The sequence below is a fragment of the Empidonax traillii genome, unplaced genomic scaffold (assembly GCF_003031625.1).
Source record: "Empidonax traillii isolate 1590-97213 ecotype Southwest subspecies unplaced genomic scaffold, ASM303162v1 scaffold659:size354235, whole genome shotgun sequence".
Lineage (NCBI taxonomy): Eukaryota > Metazoa > Chordata > Aves > Passeriformes > Tyrannidae > Empidonax > Empidonax traillii.
Window position 1 is genome coordinate 215,407 of NW_020955852.1, and position 16,673 is coordinate 232,079.

The window sequence follows — 16,673 nt, forward strand, 5'->3', positions numbered from 1 at the left end:
AGAAATTTAATTATCCATGTAAAGATAGGATATCAGATTCGATGGTCAAATATTTTTGTCCTTAATCTCTTGAACAGGCACCATAGTACAAATTTAGGATAACTTAATGATCATTTCCTTCTCTACCCCAAGTCTTACTCTGCCATTTTCTCTGTAACAAAACACCTGTAACACATGTTTTTTCATACTTTACCACTTGTGATTCAGGGCAGAGGAGGAAGCAGAGATGGGAAAGGGAGAAAACCATTAAAAAAAGGTCATAGGTCTATGATGTAGTAATATTGTCATCAATGCTAATAAAGTTGTTTTGCTTACTGTAAGCAAACTGTTGCTCATTTGTACACTGATTCTCTAGTGACAACATAGGCATTTATAATAAATAGTTCAAATTCTCTGAGGAACACTATGATATGGGGATACAAATGGGTGGGTAATAAGTGTGAGAGGGGAATCACAGAATTGTATGTGTTGGAAGGGACCTCTGGAGATCACCTAGTGCAACCACCAAATGAGTGGGCCACCTCTTTGGCAAAGGTGGCTTCTGCATATTTAAGCTAAACATTTGGGTTCTGTTTTACACTGTGTAAAATGGGCCAGCTTAGAAGTTTAATAGTTAACATACCTGAAAGTATTCTACCTGTCAATATTTGTGAGGATCACTGCTCTGAAACTTCTGAGGAATACGAATTTGGACAGAGTTCCATTTTTGCCTCTGTGACCAACACTTTGAATTGTGACATGCAAAACTTCTGACCTAAGCTTTGGTGTGTGAAAATGTTAATGAGAAATCATCTGATGGCATTGGCAGTTTTAAATTTCAACCCAGCATAGCACTGGGACAGTTTGTGTTAATTTATGTGGGTTACACTGTATAGGCAGCTGGAAGGCTGGGGTGTATAGGGAGTACACCTTGGGATTGTCTGCATGAACACTCTGAATGTTACCTTCCGCACTTGAGACATGTCTCCTACCTTCTCTTGCAACTATATGTCTTGCACAGAAAAGAAAATGTAATTTATTGCAGCTAATTTCCATGTAAATATAACTATAGGCATCATTGTGCTTGAGTATCTGTAGAAGTCAGGACTAGGGATTTTTGCATGTCTCATCAACACAGAAAATACTAGACAGGCTTCTAGGAAAGGTACATTAGTTATGGCTTTAATTTGTCTACTGGTCAATCAGTGAACACAGAATTGTGCTAGGCTATGTGAACATTCTGCAGCAGATGAGAATTAGTAATAACAATTTTTAAAGTGAGTATGGAGGTAGAAACATTAATTTTGAAGCTTAGGCTTTGGTCACTTAATTGGGTGGAATGGAGTGTCACATCAATAGGTGGATTTTTTTCATGTGTTAGAAGACAGATGAAAGGTACCATAACCAAACCATTAAAGGTTTTTTATTGTTTTATTTTACCTTTTCTTCTGGATCTTTTAGCACTAATAGTGGTCCAAAATGGAATACTGATGCAGATTTAAGATTTTTGCCAGTAAACTCTCATAAATTCAATTACTTTCAGAAATCAAGCAACAGTAAGTATAGATTGTTGAAGTGCTTTAAGTGCAGAAACTGGACTTCAGAAGATGTGCAGCTTAGACACATATCTAAAACTACACTGGAAGTTAAAATTTTTATTGTATGTTTAACTCATCTCCACACCTGAGAAGAGTTTGAACAGATACAATTTTAAAGAAGCCTAAGGGAAAGGTGATTTGCTTTTCAAGCATTGGAACAGGCTACTCAAGAAAGTGGTTGAGTCACCATCCCTGGTGGTGTTTAAAGTATATGTAGATGTGGTGCTTAGGAACATTTAGGTTTGTACTTGGCAGTGTTAAATTGACGGTTGGACATAAGGGATCTTTTACAACCTAAACGATTCTATGATTTGACTATGTTAAAGCTTACTCATAGATTTCAAGGAAATAGGGTTGAGACATAAAGCTGTAGATGGCTTCAGACTAGTGGAAAAAAGTGCCTATTTCCTTTATGTTCCATGTTACCTCAGTGGAAGCAACTGAAATAGTTTTTTCTTCTGTCTCTGTTTCACGTAATGTACTGAGGGCAATATTTACAGTATTTGTGAAAAGTGTAAATCCTGTCGTTTTTTAGTTCTGGGTTTCTAATGAATCATTTCTTTTCTAATGAATCTTCTTTTGAAAAAGTGAAGAGCTAAAGATAGAAACTGATTTGGTTAAAGATAGAAGCTGATTTGGTTAACTTCACCATAGATGTTGACTGTGTATTGAGGTCCTGAAACTAGTTCTTTCTACTGAATGATGTAGTACATATCAATTTGAGTTACGTCTTTGTAAGGCTCTCTACATCTGTCCTGGTTGCAAAGAGGGGGCAGAACTTATCTCCATGTTGGTGCAGCTAAGTTATTCTATACCAACCACGTCATCGCTGGGGAGTGTGGTTTCAGGAAGGAAACCCCCAGAAGTGGGTGCCATTTTGCCTCGGTCTCTATCGTGGGAAGTTGTCAGCATCAGCCATGTGGACTCTGTCTTCTGCTGCCGCCATCCACCTCCTCTCATTTTTGAAGACTAACATTAGAAAGCTTTAAAATAGGAAGAATTTTGGTTGGAAACACTGAAAAAGGGCTTGAAGAGTAGGAAACCTGAGTTCTGTGTTTTTCTATTTGGAGTCCCTTAGGTGCATTTGACATGACTTGTTTGTTACTGTGCTCTGAGCTTCTTCCTACTGGAGCAAAGCTAAGTAACTCTTTGTTTAGAAATACAAGCGTATAAAGGAAGGCTTCACTATTCTCCTACTTACAATTTAAAATCCTTTATAGTGCTAAGATACTGATTTTTATGTCCGGAGCTGATAATACGAAACTATGTTCTTTAACCTCAGAATTGTGAATATTGATTCACATTATTTCTTTGGCTACCCTTTTGATGTTTTGATTTATCTGCTGATACCCACTGGAGCAGTAACTCCAGTGACATTACACTCTATATGAAAGCAAAACAATATTTTCAGTACACTGAAAAGAGTACTAATATTTAGCTAATAATTATGGCTGTCAGCTGTCAGTAGGTGAGAAAGTCAATAGAAGTGTGATTTCAGCAAGAGTAATATCAAGCAACCTTATTTTTATTTTTACTTGGGAATGTACCTTTTAATGAATGGTTTGTAAAAAGTTTAGCAAAAATAATGTAATTTCAATGAATGGAGCTAAAAGAAAAACAATGTTCCAAAAATCTTGGCAAGAAAACATAATGTCTTAATTAAGAAGTTCTAGTGCTCATATGGTCTTGCAAGATGATAGGAGGAATCAGCATGTATTTGTTTGAGGATGAAGTTACTTTTTATTGTCTATGGAAAAGCTAACTGAACCTTTCTCTAAGTATAATGGAGTCCACTAAATGGTAAATGCCAATTTCTCAGATAATCTTCTGGCAAACAAGCATGTTCCATGTGCTGTAAAGTATGTCAAGGTGCTGGTTCATGAGGGAGATTCTCTTGTGTTCACAGTTCTCCTGCTGGCCTTCCATTAAGCTCTATTGGAGGAGGGGCAAGCCTGCAAGCCTTGAAGCAGTGGGGGACCAATTATAAACTGTAGAGAAACAGAAAACTGTAAGTTGGAGGATATGGATGGAAGGAGAGACACTGGATAAAGAACAGTAGTGGTGGATGAATTCATCAACATTTCTCCTCTGGTTTGGGTAACTAATTCTAGTGCCCCAGTGGACAATAGTTGTTTTTTGGGCCTCTTATGATAGAGCATGGTTTCTATGTCATGACACCAACAGTTATAGGGATACTGTGATATGAAATCCGTCAGGGATGCAGTCCCTCTTCTGCTTAAGGGACTGGGATCTATTTCTGTCTGTTCTACAATGAAGATAATACTTAATGCTGAGACTGGTGTCCATGTTTGCAAGAGCTTTCTTCTGGGTTTTTATGTGGGGAGAAGTGTCCTGGAGGGGGCAGAGGGAGGACTCAGGGGAAAAGAGTACAACTTGATCTCCAGCTGTTCCTTAATTCTGTAGTGAAGAGATTCTGTAGGTACTATTGCTGTAACTTGTGAATATAAGGGCAAAAGGGCAGGGGGACAAAGTGGCATAGGCAAGGACTGGAGATTATTTGGAAATGCCAATGTTGTGGCAGTATCAGCATGTGATAGGTTTTGTAGTGTATGGATTGGAAGGCAGTGAAAGCAATGCTGTATTTTTTGAGAGGTGTGTCAGAGCAGGTCAGGGAAGCTCCAGATTAATGAGGTTTATATTTCAGTGAGGAATAGAGTAAGTACTGCATGTCACAGAAGCATCCCCACAACTTCTAAAAAATAATTCCTTTCACATCGTTTTTTCATAAATTCCTGCGTTAACTACTTGAGATTTTTTGAGGAAGTCAGTAAAGCAATGAAAAGGTAGGCGAGGGTTTATTTCATTCTTGTTGCCCAAAAGGTTTATGTGTAGTGCTATTATCAGTTGTTTTTAGGTAAACTAGAAAGGGCAGGAGAGAAATCAGTATATATGTTAAAGAATAATAAGTAAGAGTTGGAACACTATACAATGATTGGACTATTAAAATAAGCTTAATTTCCTTAAATACAGATGTTAAGTCCACATGTCCTAACACTAAGACATTGTTTGGCACTCACCTGCAGTGTTATTTAGAACTCATTCATACATCAGCATCTTCTGACTATTCCTTTTATGGTATACCATATCCTCTTTTTTTTCCTTTTGTTTCTAATTGTTGTACTTTTCCACCAGGGGATGGGATTGCCAAGGAAAGTAGTCCATTTATTAATAGTGCAGAGTTGGACAGGGGAAACATGTATGAAGGAAAGAATATGGCTCTCTTTGAGGTAAGTTAAATACTCCCAAAACATACTTAGCCTTTAACTGGAATGAGCAAACATCTGTTTTCTTTCTGTTGTGAAATGTAGTGGGGGAAAATGAATTTTAATGACCTTTTTGTAGTTTGATTCCTGCTAACGTTCCATTTCAGTGGATTTGAGTGACATAATGCACTAATAGTACATTAATGTGAATACATGAAATAAAGTCTTCTTGCATTTAAGTTTTCTGGGATAGGATCTAGAAATTGTTGTTAGAGAAAGCTGCTGGAAGTTAAATCTATTAGTTTTAACACAACAGTATTCAGTTTTAAAAGGATTAGAAAATTGATTTGTTCACCAAGGGAATCACAGACTTCTCTTTAAGCAGGAAAACTCTAAAACAAAGTTACAGGCCATGACTTAGCTGTATTGTCCAATTACAGTGTAGAGCATACCATAGCAATTTTTAATATAAACATCTACTTTATAATGGAAGTTTCATACCTTTTTAATCAAATGAGTGATTGCAATCATTTACAGAAAGGAAGTACATTTTAGGACCACTATTGCAATGAAATAGTACTTTTAGTAAAACTTAATCTAGGTTGTTCTGCTGTAGTAGTATCAACTGGTCTTGTTTTGATGCTTGCTGTTAACAATAATCAAAGTCCTTCCAATGTTGTTTGCTTAGCCATCTTGCAGTTGAATTCTTCTCAATATTTCCTTGTTGTTCTCTTACACCCATCTCTTCTTTCTGTCAAATATCTTTGCACTGAGGATGTGGTCTTTCTGTTCATTCTGTACATAACCCAAATGTCTATTTACTATTTTCCACTGAATCTTAGAGAAAATTGTGCTAAGGATCAAAGTAATGTTGGTCATTATTTGTCTTTTTGTCGTGTCTTACTGTTTTTTGGCTCCTAGACTCTTGTTCTGCTCATGTTTTCAGCTGTTAGAGTTTTTATATAAACTGTTAAAACCAAGTTTGAATATTATGACCATGATCATCATTACTTATGTCTCAGGCAAAAGTGTTTTAGTTCTTGTCTTTCTCTTTGTGATCCTGATCTCTTGTCTTCTTTCCAGTATTCAATTTTTGTGTATTTGATTGAATTATCTGGTTCCATTTTTCTTGGAATCCTTTTATTGTATATGGTTCCTCTGGATTTTATTAATTGTTTTAGCATGTTTTTGTTTCATAGCAGATACTTGGCTAAAGAAAGAGAGGCTGACTGCTATGTCAAGTAATACTACATATGTGCAAGTATATGTGACATGCATATGTGCCCATATTTTCAATAAATGAATACTTTGGAATTGGTATGCATGGTTTAAGATAAAATATGTAAGCCTGCAGCTGTGGACTTCAGAGAGGTTTTTAAACACCTCCAGAGAGGTGCTTGAGAGAATAATCTGAAATCACTCTCTAAACACAAGCAAGATGCAGGAAAAACACCCTAATGCCTCAACCCTACCAGTACAATTTCCTAAAAACTGTATTGTGATGAGAGGAGATTTTTTAAATAAACAGTGGTCTTTCTCTAAGTTTTCCTTATATTCAAGCTGCATATTATAAGACAGTGTAAAAAAATGAAAGAAATGTTGCAACATAGCCATGTAGTGTTAAACAGCTAGGAAGAACAGAAAGTTCATTGAAAGCTGACTGGTATTTTGTCATGCTAATTTTTTGGTTTGGGTGAATCAGGGCTGACCTGTTGAGTATGTGTTTGAAGTAGTATTATAAAATCACGACTTTTAAAAAACCCTATTTAATTAATGCAGTATTCTTAAAAACCCAACAGGAAGAAATGGATAGTAATCCCATGGTGTCATCTCTTCTGAATAAACTAGCAAACTACACTAATCTGACTCAAGGTGTGGTGGAACATGAAGCAGATGAAGACAGCAAGCGTAAGGAAGTCAAGGTATTTAAACTTCTAAGAAATTATTGGGACAAAGCTAGCCATAAAGAGGAGCATTTTTCAACCTGAAAAGAGACTTTATGGATACCTAAAAACAGGAGTGAGATTAGTAATACCGTGTTTAGAACTGAAGCATTTGCAGCAGGACTTGTGTTAATTTGGTGTTCTTGTTAGCATATTTAGCAAGATGACGTAAAACTTCTAGGTAAAATGTGTGCAAAGCTAGGATCTGAAACCCAGAGTACACCCATTCCCTCTCTCTTACCCTCCCCTCCCCTCTCCTCCCTTGCCCTTAATATAGTTGGATTGCCTAGGTTTTTACCTAGTTGAAATTAAGGCAAACCTGACAAAGAAACAGGTTGTGTTTTTAAATCTGTAAGCATATTTGCACCAGCTTAACATGGTAGTAGTTTTTCTAGCAGCTCTCTTGGTTTAGTGTGTCAGACTAAGTATTTTTAAGACTTAATGGATGCATTCCAAGAACACTTTTTTTTTTTTTTCCATACATCAGTAATATTATATTGGCAGGGGGAAGGAAGGCACATGCTCTGTTTGGCACATTGTTAAACACTCTTGCTAGAAGAAAGCAACTGAATTCATCAAAGGTTGTGTACTGGATGCCCAAAGTGCCTGTCTGAGCCTCTCTGGAAATGAAACATAAGCAACAGTTGGAGTCTTCAATTAGATATTGGAGTGATCCCTCTGTGAGCAGGGAGCTGTTTTGGAAGGAGAAAGCTTGGATCAAAAAACGTGACCTGACAGAGTATAAAAACTTCCAGGCAAGGAAGGATGATGAGCTAGAACTAGTTGAGCATAGGAGATGAAACTAAGAAAATGATGGTAGATACTGGGAAAGGGAGAGTGCTAGGAGTCCTTTGTGTAGAAGGTGTACTGCTACTGAATTTGTATGCTGAGCTATTGAGAAAGGAGGAGAAGCACCTGAGAATGAGTAAGAGGAAATGAGCACATTAGCAGAAGAAACCGAGTTGAAAAGGTGCTTGAAAGTAAGCTTCAAAATGAAGCTTGTTTGACTGGAAGGGAGATTTTGATAGAAGTTGGTACCAGGACAATGGGCAAGGGTGAGGAATAAAGTCCACCTGATTGGTTTAGCTTTTTGCTTATCCTCTGTTTGTTCATGTGTGGACTTTCTTTTTGTTTGTCTAGTTGTGCTTGTTCTATATCTGTTTCACCTCATCTGATGATACAACTTCAGATGTGAGTAAACCGAAACTGGTCAGCTCACACTTTCCTTCATGTGATCCCTGTTGTCCGCTTAGCTCCTGAGCAGAGTTTTTTCTCAATGCAGAACCATATTAGTCCTTCTGCAGCTGACCGGTCAAATGAACTTCATGTCCTCACTAGCACTTCATCTTGTTTAGCACTATCTGATGGCCTGATAACACAATTTTTATGCACATCTTAGTTTCTAAAATTAGGTGGTAGTTAAGTAGTACCTTGGCAAGGTAGCATTTTTAATGGCAAACCTGAGACAATGGTGTTGATGTTGCACATCAATATTGCCCAAGTGCTAAAAATCTTTCTAGAAACCTTCTGTATGTAGCTCTTGCTTCTAACTAGAGTATTTCAAAGCCTGATTTCTTCATAAGTGTGGAAGACTAAACTTCTACATACCTTTTGTGTGTGTACACACATCTTTTGTGTATCTTGACCCCGATGATCACCAGCAAATAAAAAGTACAAACATATTATGTTGTAGAAGATTTTACAACTTTTTCAAAAACAAATTGTCATCACCTCTGCATTTCTTCTGTCTCTGTCTTAATACTTTATCTGTCTTTTGTAAAAATGGAAAATACTTACTATTGAATATAATTTTTTGTACCAGCTGTATGTCAATTTCTGATCAACTTTTTGCATGACAAATCTGGTATTTTGATTATGGAAGTAACTTATCTTCAATAGTAGCCTGTAAGAGGTATTTCAGAAGAAAGTTTGTAAAGCATTGCAATCAACAGATAAAGGGGCATCCTACCCCTGTCAGGGTTTCCTATGGCACAAGAGAGTTTGCTATCACAAATAGTGTTCTGTCTTTTCAGGAATTTTTCTGTGTCAGTAGCCTATGAATATTTGCAAAGCTGGACACTCTGAAGTTACCATTCAGTGTCACTTGTTATTTCTTCATGGAGCATTTGTGATAAGAGTTTGTGGCATAAAGTTCTTAGGAACTAGTGCAAAGGAATTCATGTTCTCACTTTGTTTCCAGGGTCCACGAATGGGCACTTTTATTGGTGTGTATCTTCCTTGCTTGCAAAACATCTTGGGAGTCATCCTTTTCCTACGTTTAACATGGATTGTGGGAACAGCTGGAGTTCTTGAGTCTTTCATCATCGTGTTCATGTGTTGTGCTTGTGTAAGTTAACCTCTTATTCTTTTTTTTTAAACTGTTAGCCACATCCTCTATTAAAAGAGTACTGATGCCTTCTAATATATAAGTATCAGAGAAAGATAACCGTATTTAAACATAAAATTGGTTAAATTGCACTGATATTTAACCACTATGGTTAAATTGAGAGAGATGGGCTATATATATTAAAGCAGTGAGTGTCATGTGTCATTCTAACCTGTATGAAGTTTCTTTTGAATTGATTACACTAAGCTTTTTTCTGAAGTATTATATGGATTTTAATAAATCAGCATTTAGCATATATTTCACTGTTTACTTTGAGATCTGAACTGATCTGCTTTTCACAACTTTAGAACAACTTTAGTATAAACTACAAATTGAACCAGCATTATGTCCATAAAGTAGTATTTTAGAATGTGAGACCATTAGTAGATATTGTCATAACAATGATATGATGAGTTTTTCACTACTATTGAATTGAAATAATGAACCTACTGTTTTGTACGTTCAGTGGTATATATTCTTCCAGTTCTTTTTAAAGACTGTCTCAAACATCTAAATTAACTGAATCTTCTACAGAAAAATTTAGTACTTAATTCACATGGATATTCCAAACCAAAGATATGGTAACTGTAACATCTTACTTAAAAAAATAAATTTCTAGTTTCATTTGATCACTTTGTCTTGCCCCATCTCTCAAAAAAAACCCACAAAAAACCCCCACAAACTAAAAAAAAAAAAACCTGTAGTATTTTAAATTTCCTCTATTTTATCTTTCCACAGACTATGTTAACCGCAATTTCAATGAGTGCAATAGCAACAAATGGTGTAGTCCCAGGTAATGAATTTTATCTTAAATGATGAATGATCAAATGATGAAAGTTTAAGCTGGGATAAGAAATTATTATAGTCTCAAATATCAGAAGTGATGAATTTGTGTCAAGTGCATATTTGCTTTTAATTGATTTTATATACAGCTTTTTAATATGAGATGCAGTCTTTTAACTGGATCATTTGGGAGTAAAGAACTGCAGCACATCTTTGTCATCAGTCATTTGATTCTGTTTAAATGGAAGATAAGATGCTATAATTTGAATGAATGGAGACTGGTCTTCATGCAAAGCAAATTTCTTTGCAAGTTTACAAATGAGACTAGTACTTCTTTTTTCTATCCTGAATTTGCCTAGATTCCATCTAAACACTAGAGCTAGTCATCTTGTTTTCTGCAGAAATAGCAACCAGTCTGCTGGCAGAAATATTTTTCTATATAAGTACTGTAGGTTCTGCTCATCTCTGCTCTCCCCTTACATGTTCAGCATAAATAGATGAATTTTTTTGGCTTTATAATTATAGAGGATTTTTTTTAGGTGCAAAAGCAGTTAGCCCTTGAAGCTTTTATCCTTTTCAGTTTCTCAACACATTAATTGATAATTCTGGTGTCCTGTCGTAGTTTGTGTTGGCTGAGCACCAGGTATCTACTGAACCTGCACCCCACTTACCCCTCACCAAAAGGAAGGGGGAGGAGGGGAAGGGGGAAAAAAAGAAAAAGAACTATGAAACCAATACTGCTGAGAAAAATAGTTTTATATTACACAGAAAGGAGAAAAGTTACAATTATAAACACTATATAGACAGAAGAGAACTAACAACAAAAACTGCGTCCCCAAAACAAATGTTGTCCTTCTCCAAAGAGATAACCCGGCCATCCAGAGCTATCTGGAAAAGAAGAAAAGGGCACTCTCGCTTCCTTCCCGTCTCTTTTATATCTGAAGTGACGTAATGTGGGATGGAATATCTTATTGGTAGAATATACCTCAGAGGATTTGTCCTAGTTCCCTTTCTCTAGTTCAGATGTTGTGAACTCCGAACACTTTACTCAATGAACTTAAAGTGTTCATCACTCACAGAGCTTCTGCAGCTTAGTAAGGGGTTTCAGAACTGTTACAGAAGTTGTTGGGCAAATGTAAATGTTCCAGTTTGTGCAGGATGTAGAATAACTGTATTATAATTGTATTTCATGGATACAGTACCATATATGAAATACAAATGCAATATAAAATTTTGTTTTAAATACTTGTATTTTATAAAGAAATTTATTCAAATGTGTGTCTAGATAACTAACATGTTCTGATCTTGTCCCCCTCATATTTTTAAAGTTCGTTGTAAAGATTTTGTTTAACATCTGAGTGTCACAGAAATCTTTGAAGTTGGCAGTTCTTACACTAGACAGGTCTTAATTTTCACTTTGTTGGGGGTGGTGTCAGTTTCTTAGAGAAATTATGCTTGTGCTGGAATATATGGAGAAGGCAGAAAGCACAGATAAGAACCTAGGATTGAAGGAGACCTGAGCATCAGGATCTTTTCTTTTGCCATCATATATGACAGCATTATATTTAATTCAAGTATTGGAGATTATTATGAATTTCTTTGTTAGTTTCTCATTTTTCATATTTAAAACATTGAAACCTGTGCAACAGGGTGCCCAGAGAAGAGTTGGAATTGTCATCCTTGGAAGTGTTCAAAAAACACGTAGATGTGGTGCTTAGGAACATGGTTTATTGGTGGACCTGGCAGTGTTAGGTTAATGGTTCGACTTGATGATCTTGGAGGTCTCTTCCAACCTTAATTATTCTATGAGAAACAGCTTCAGACTCTGAACTTTGACGTATGTTTATTTAAAATGAAGCACTTCCTTTCTCTGTCTCCTCTTGCTTCCTCATAACCTTGTTCTGAGTGAGACAAATATCATTAATTCAGGAGTAGATGGAGAGGGAACCAGAGAGTTTGCCGTGAGGGGGTTGGGTGAAATTCTCAATAGAGAGATGAAGGGCTTGAAACTTAAAACCTTATTGAAAGGGGACACTGGAAATGGGGTGGTGGTAGTTTAGTGTAGTTTATGACTTAAGGAGGATGATACATGTGTATGGGAAGTAAGAGAGAGAAGAATTGAAAAATTCATGTTCAAAATGAATAATATGTGAGTATGGAAGAAAAAGCAATTCCTAGCTAACACTTTTAGATGGTACTGAAAAAAAAATGCCTCTAGAGAAAGTGGTAATGGTTTCATATACAGAAAATAAAAAGAATATATATCAGTGAGAAAAAAAATCTGTTTTGTCCCTATCTCATAAAGCAATGATTTTTGGAAATCTGTTGTTTGGTGGGGAACAGCTTGAGGTTAGAAATTGATTCACATCTATTTGTACCTGTATATCCTTTTCTAATTTACTTCTGTTTAGCTTGTGTAATTTTTTCTCTTTTTTTGTTGGGCTTTACTTTCTGTTCCCCAGAAAATGGGGATAATAATCTTGAACTTTACAATTTAACTGTCTAGTTAGTATAGACATTGACTACAGTTTTCATATTAGCACGCCAGTGGAGACACGTGCAGTGGTTATCTTGATTATGTTGATTGAATGATTCACATTTTTGTTCTCTACTGCCGTCCTTAATCTGAAGGCCTGGAGGTTTTTTGTTTGTTTGGTTTTTTATTAAATTCACAGCTGGAGGCTCTTACTACATGATTTCAAGATCTTTAGGGCCAGAGTTTGGTGGAGCAGTGGGACTTTGTTTCTATTTGGGCACAACCTTTGCAGGAGCAATGTACATTCTTGGTACCATCGAAATTTTATTGGTAAGTACTAGTTTCTCTTAAGACTAAATGTATTTGGGCTGCTTTGGGAGATTGCTGATGAATGTACTTGGCCTAAAATGCATTCTAGTTTGTTGATGTTTTGATACTACATTCTCAATATGTTGATATTTATTCTTACTTGTAACTGTTTGAAAAGGCTAGATTCTTATCAATATTACAAAAATAAATTAAAGGCTGTTTGATGTATGTTTTTTCTACTTAAAGTAGGAACCAAATAGAACTCCTCTCCTTCCAAATAAAGTCTGTGAACCTGGATCAGACAGGCATTCCCAGGGTAACTCACAGAAACTTTTCAACTTCTACAATACTTTGCACTGCCATGTGCACTGACTGCTGCCCAATGAAAAGTTGTGAAGAACGTGAAGGTCATATTGCCAGTGAGTCAGGAATTAAGAAATTGTCCCAGTTTCTCCTTTCCAAACTACTGGTTTTGAATTTTCATATATTTGTAAAGATGCTGTGGAAAACTGCCTGTATGGCGATGGCGCAGCTACTGTGGCTGTGCTTCATCCAGGAGGGGCCAGACAGTTACTATTCATCATATTGGAAACTGCAGATATGCACAAGAGGTTTTTCAGAATTGTTCCTTGTTACGTACTAAGACCCACTTCATTAAACTGAGACTTTCTTGAATTCAAATTAGAGATAGTCCAGTCCTCACTACTGCTTGCTTTGGCAATCTGATCTATAGTAGCAATACCAGCACCATGTCAAATTGTGAGTTGAATTTGGTGCACTGTTCTCCCTATTAAAGGGTCATGCTGGGTATGTGTTACTAATAAATATATATGAGGTTCAGCTATGCAATTTGAAGTAAAATGCTGCCCAAGATATCTGACAAAGACTGCAAAACAGACCCTTATCGTATCTACAAGGCATAGGTACTGCTTTTTTTTTTTATCTCTGATGGGACGTGGATTATTTGGAGGGACAGGAATCAGTCATCTGCCTGTGGTTTTCCCTAGCAAAGGCTGTGAACAACAGGGCAACATAGTACATAAGAAAATCTTAGTGAAGTACTGGCATACAGAAACTCTACAGAGCCTGATACTTCTGCAACGTTGCAATGCAGGGGTTTCTAACAATATATAAATATTCCTTCTGTAATCAGTTTTTCAGTTTGCTTTTTTTCCTTCCATGATGATGTGACAATTGTCATCTCTTCTAGCATTCTAGTAAATATTAATGTACTAAATTTAATTTAAGAAAATTCTGGTGAAAAATCCATATCTATTTTTGGATTTTGTTTCTGGGCATACCAGGATAGCCTCCTTCCTGCTCAAAGTTTCTTCCTTTCTTCATTTCTTCTTCATTTATGAGTTAAATTATCTGAGGACAGTCAGTTTAGTACTTGTTTTGAAGGATTAGAGTTGCCTCAAGCCCCAATACTCCCCTAGCAGCTGAGCAGAGAGGATTTTTTTCGAGGTGCTGGAAGAAGGAAAAAAGATGATGTTATCATGTAGTGTAGTACACAAATGTCTCAGAACTATAGATCAGTTAGTTTTCTCAATTGCATTTATCAATGTAAGTCTTGTGAGCTATACTTTTAACTTCTTTTCAGGTAGAACTCAGAACTAAATTGTTTGAAATTGAGATCTGTAGATCCCAATTGAGATCTATGCTTTCATGTTTGAGATTGCAATAGTTCAAACTGTCTGTTTTAGCACAGGACTAAGCTTTGTCACACTAATCTTAAGATGTGCTGTTGCAATTTCAGATTCAAATTCTATGAAATGTAGTGTAGGATCTGTAGTACTGAAAACATTTTTAGTTTTTTATTATGCTATTATTTGATTCTTCGTATTGTGTTTCAGTCAGTGGAATTATTAAGCATAGATCTGGTTGGAGCTAGTTTATGGCTTTGGGTTTTTTCTTTTAATTTTTGTTATGAACTCCTTCTTCCCCCTTCCCCCTTCCCCCCCCGATTTCTCAACAGTCTTTCCTGTCTGGCAGACACATGAATTTGAGGAGTGGAAACTCTTTAAGGGGAGAGAAGAAGCTGGAGCAAAAGCTGTATCTTATTCTCAAAACTTGTTTTCCTTGATTCTCACCGCCCCCTTTCTTTTACTTCTACACTTTCTAAATGCCCATGTTATCTGGTTGAACACCTTTGTGAAAGCATAAAACTGATATAGAAGGTTAGATTTTGTAGTTCAAGTAAATGATTTTAATGATAAAATGATAAAATATTTGTTATTACATGTGTGATAGTTTGCCATATCTCTTGCAGACCTACATTTCTCCAAGTGCTGCTATATTTAAAGCAGAAGAGGTTGGTGAAGAAACAGAGGCTATGCTAAACAACATGAGAGTTTATGGAACATGTATTATCATTCTTATGGCCATAGTAGTTTTTGTGGGAGTAAAGTATGTCAACAAACTTGCTCTGGTGTTCCTTGCCTGTGTGATTCTTTCCATCATTGCCATATATGCTGGAGTTATTAAGACTGCTTTTGACCCACCCGACTTTCCGTAAGTGCAATATTTAAGTTGTGTGGGTTATTAAAAAGAAAAAAAAAATGTGGGGAGGGATAGCTACTGTAACCATTTCATGTTTTAAGCTAAGCTTCAAAATGCAAGCACAGTAGCCTCAGTGGTGGGTTTAAGGGGTTTAGGCACTGATGTGCTTATTTGTTATTCTGAGTTACATATCTGAATCTTTCTCTCATTTTTCATGAGACACGATACTCTAGAAAATGTTCTTTGTTGCTTAAAATTACTAGCTGTTATTCCACCCACATCTAAAGAATAAAAAGGTGGGTTTTGCTGACAGTAAATATAGCTGCTTTATCTAAACTAAAAACTTATAAAGTAAAAGCTTCAAGAAAACATTGTAGTTATGAACCAGAGTTATGAAAGAAATATACTTTCAAACTTTCTGTGTTATGAGGAAATTTTTGAAACTTCCATTTCTCCCTTCTTAAAAATGAGACATTACAGTGTTAAATTCACTTGTGTTTGTGAAGGCTTATTGATAATAAAATAAAATTTTGTTATTGTCACACACGACATTACTTGTCAACACCTTCAATTTGTTCAGCTCCTTAGCTCACTAAGAGTTGTTGCTTTACTCCAGTTATCAGTATGTGAGTTGCATTTTTGTGCATCCTTTTCTGTTTAAAGAGAAAACAAGATTATATTGCTGAAAACATTAGTGAATAGGCTGATAACTTCAGTCCTGCATGGCACTTCATAACAAAAGTTATCTTTTGCTGTATGATTGTTGCAGATTCTATAGCACTTTGAAGTGTGGGTAATTGTATTACAAATGGAGTATTAAAGCAGTATTTATGGACTGTTTTGTAACACGATACTGTCCTCAATTGAAAAATTAAGTGTGATCAAAAATTCTGACACATATCTGAATGAAACTTAAATTTCTTACAAACTGTAACTTCCAGTGGGGAAATAGTTAAGTCTTTTAATCACCCATACAAGTAAAAGAGAGTTTATCTGGATATATAGCATCGGTAAGACTGACAGTCAAGTTCCTGGAAACCTTATATGAGGCTGCTGCTGTGATATAATATTGTATGGGGTGAAAAAATATAAAGAAAGGTTTTTTCCCAATAAATATAATTGTTTACACATATAGTCTTCCTCAAAATTAGAAACTCAAGTGTGGTCCTCATTTATGGTAAGGCTGATCTGATAGTAAGCTGGTCATCAAAAAAAACCAGCTTCCACTTAGCTGGTGAGTTAGGTTGATACCACCAACTTCTATAAAGTTTGGCCATCGTATAGGTGGTAAAGTAGTTTACTTCATGATCTCTCAGTTGAGTCAAACTGAAAGAAGTTTCCATTGGTTGAATCAATTGACCTTGCTCCTATAGGGTCACCAAAATTCGTAATAATTAAAAAAAATGAGCAAGTGGGAAGATGATCTCTTTAGCAACAGCTTTCTGTTAAACCTGTTCAACTTACATGTGATGC

The 16,673-nt window shown here is 36.1% G+C and overlaps 1 protein-coding gene and 1 long non-coding RNA gene across 6 annotated transcripts in view; both read left to right on the forward strand.

The window, feature by feature from the left end:
- Positions 1–16,673, forward strand: part of LOC114065426 (solute carrier family 12 member 7-like) — a 64,060-nt gene that overhangs the window by 8,381 nt on the left and 39,006 nt on the right. For 4 of the 5 annotated variants that reach the window (XM_027899336.1, XM_027899338.1, XM_027899334.1 and 1 more), the window contains exons 2-7: positions 4,731–4,825; positions 6,601–6,723; positions 8,945–9,091; positions 9,869–9,923; positions 12,589–12,719; positions 14,971–15,212. In XM_027899336.1, coding sequence (XP_027755137.1) covers positions 4,731–4,825; positions 6,601–6,723; positions 8,945–9,091; positions 9,869–9,923; positions 12,589–12,719; positions 14,971–15,212 — 793 coding nt within the window. The remainder of the gene's footprint in view (positions 1–4,730; positions 4,826–6,600; positions 6,724–8,944; positions 9,092–9,868; positions 9,924–12,588; positions 12,720–14,970; positions 15,213–16,673) is intronic. The other variant, XM_027899335.1, reaches the window with a different exon arrangement.
- LOC114065427 lies at positions 9,932–11,156 on the forward strand. The gene is made up of 2 exons (XR_003572967.1): positions 9,932–10,521; positions 10,932–11,156. It is a non-coding gene; the product is annotated as an uncharacterized LOC114065427 (long non-coding RNA).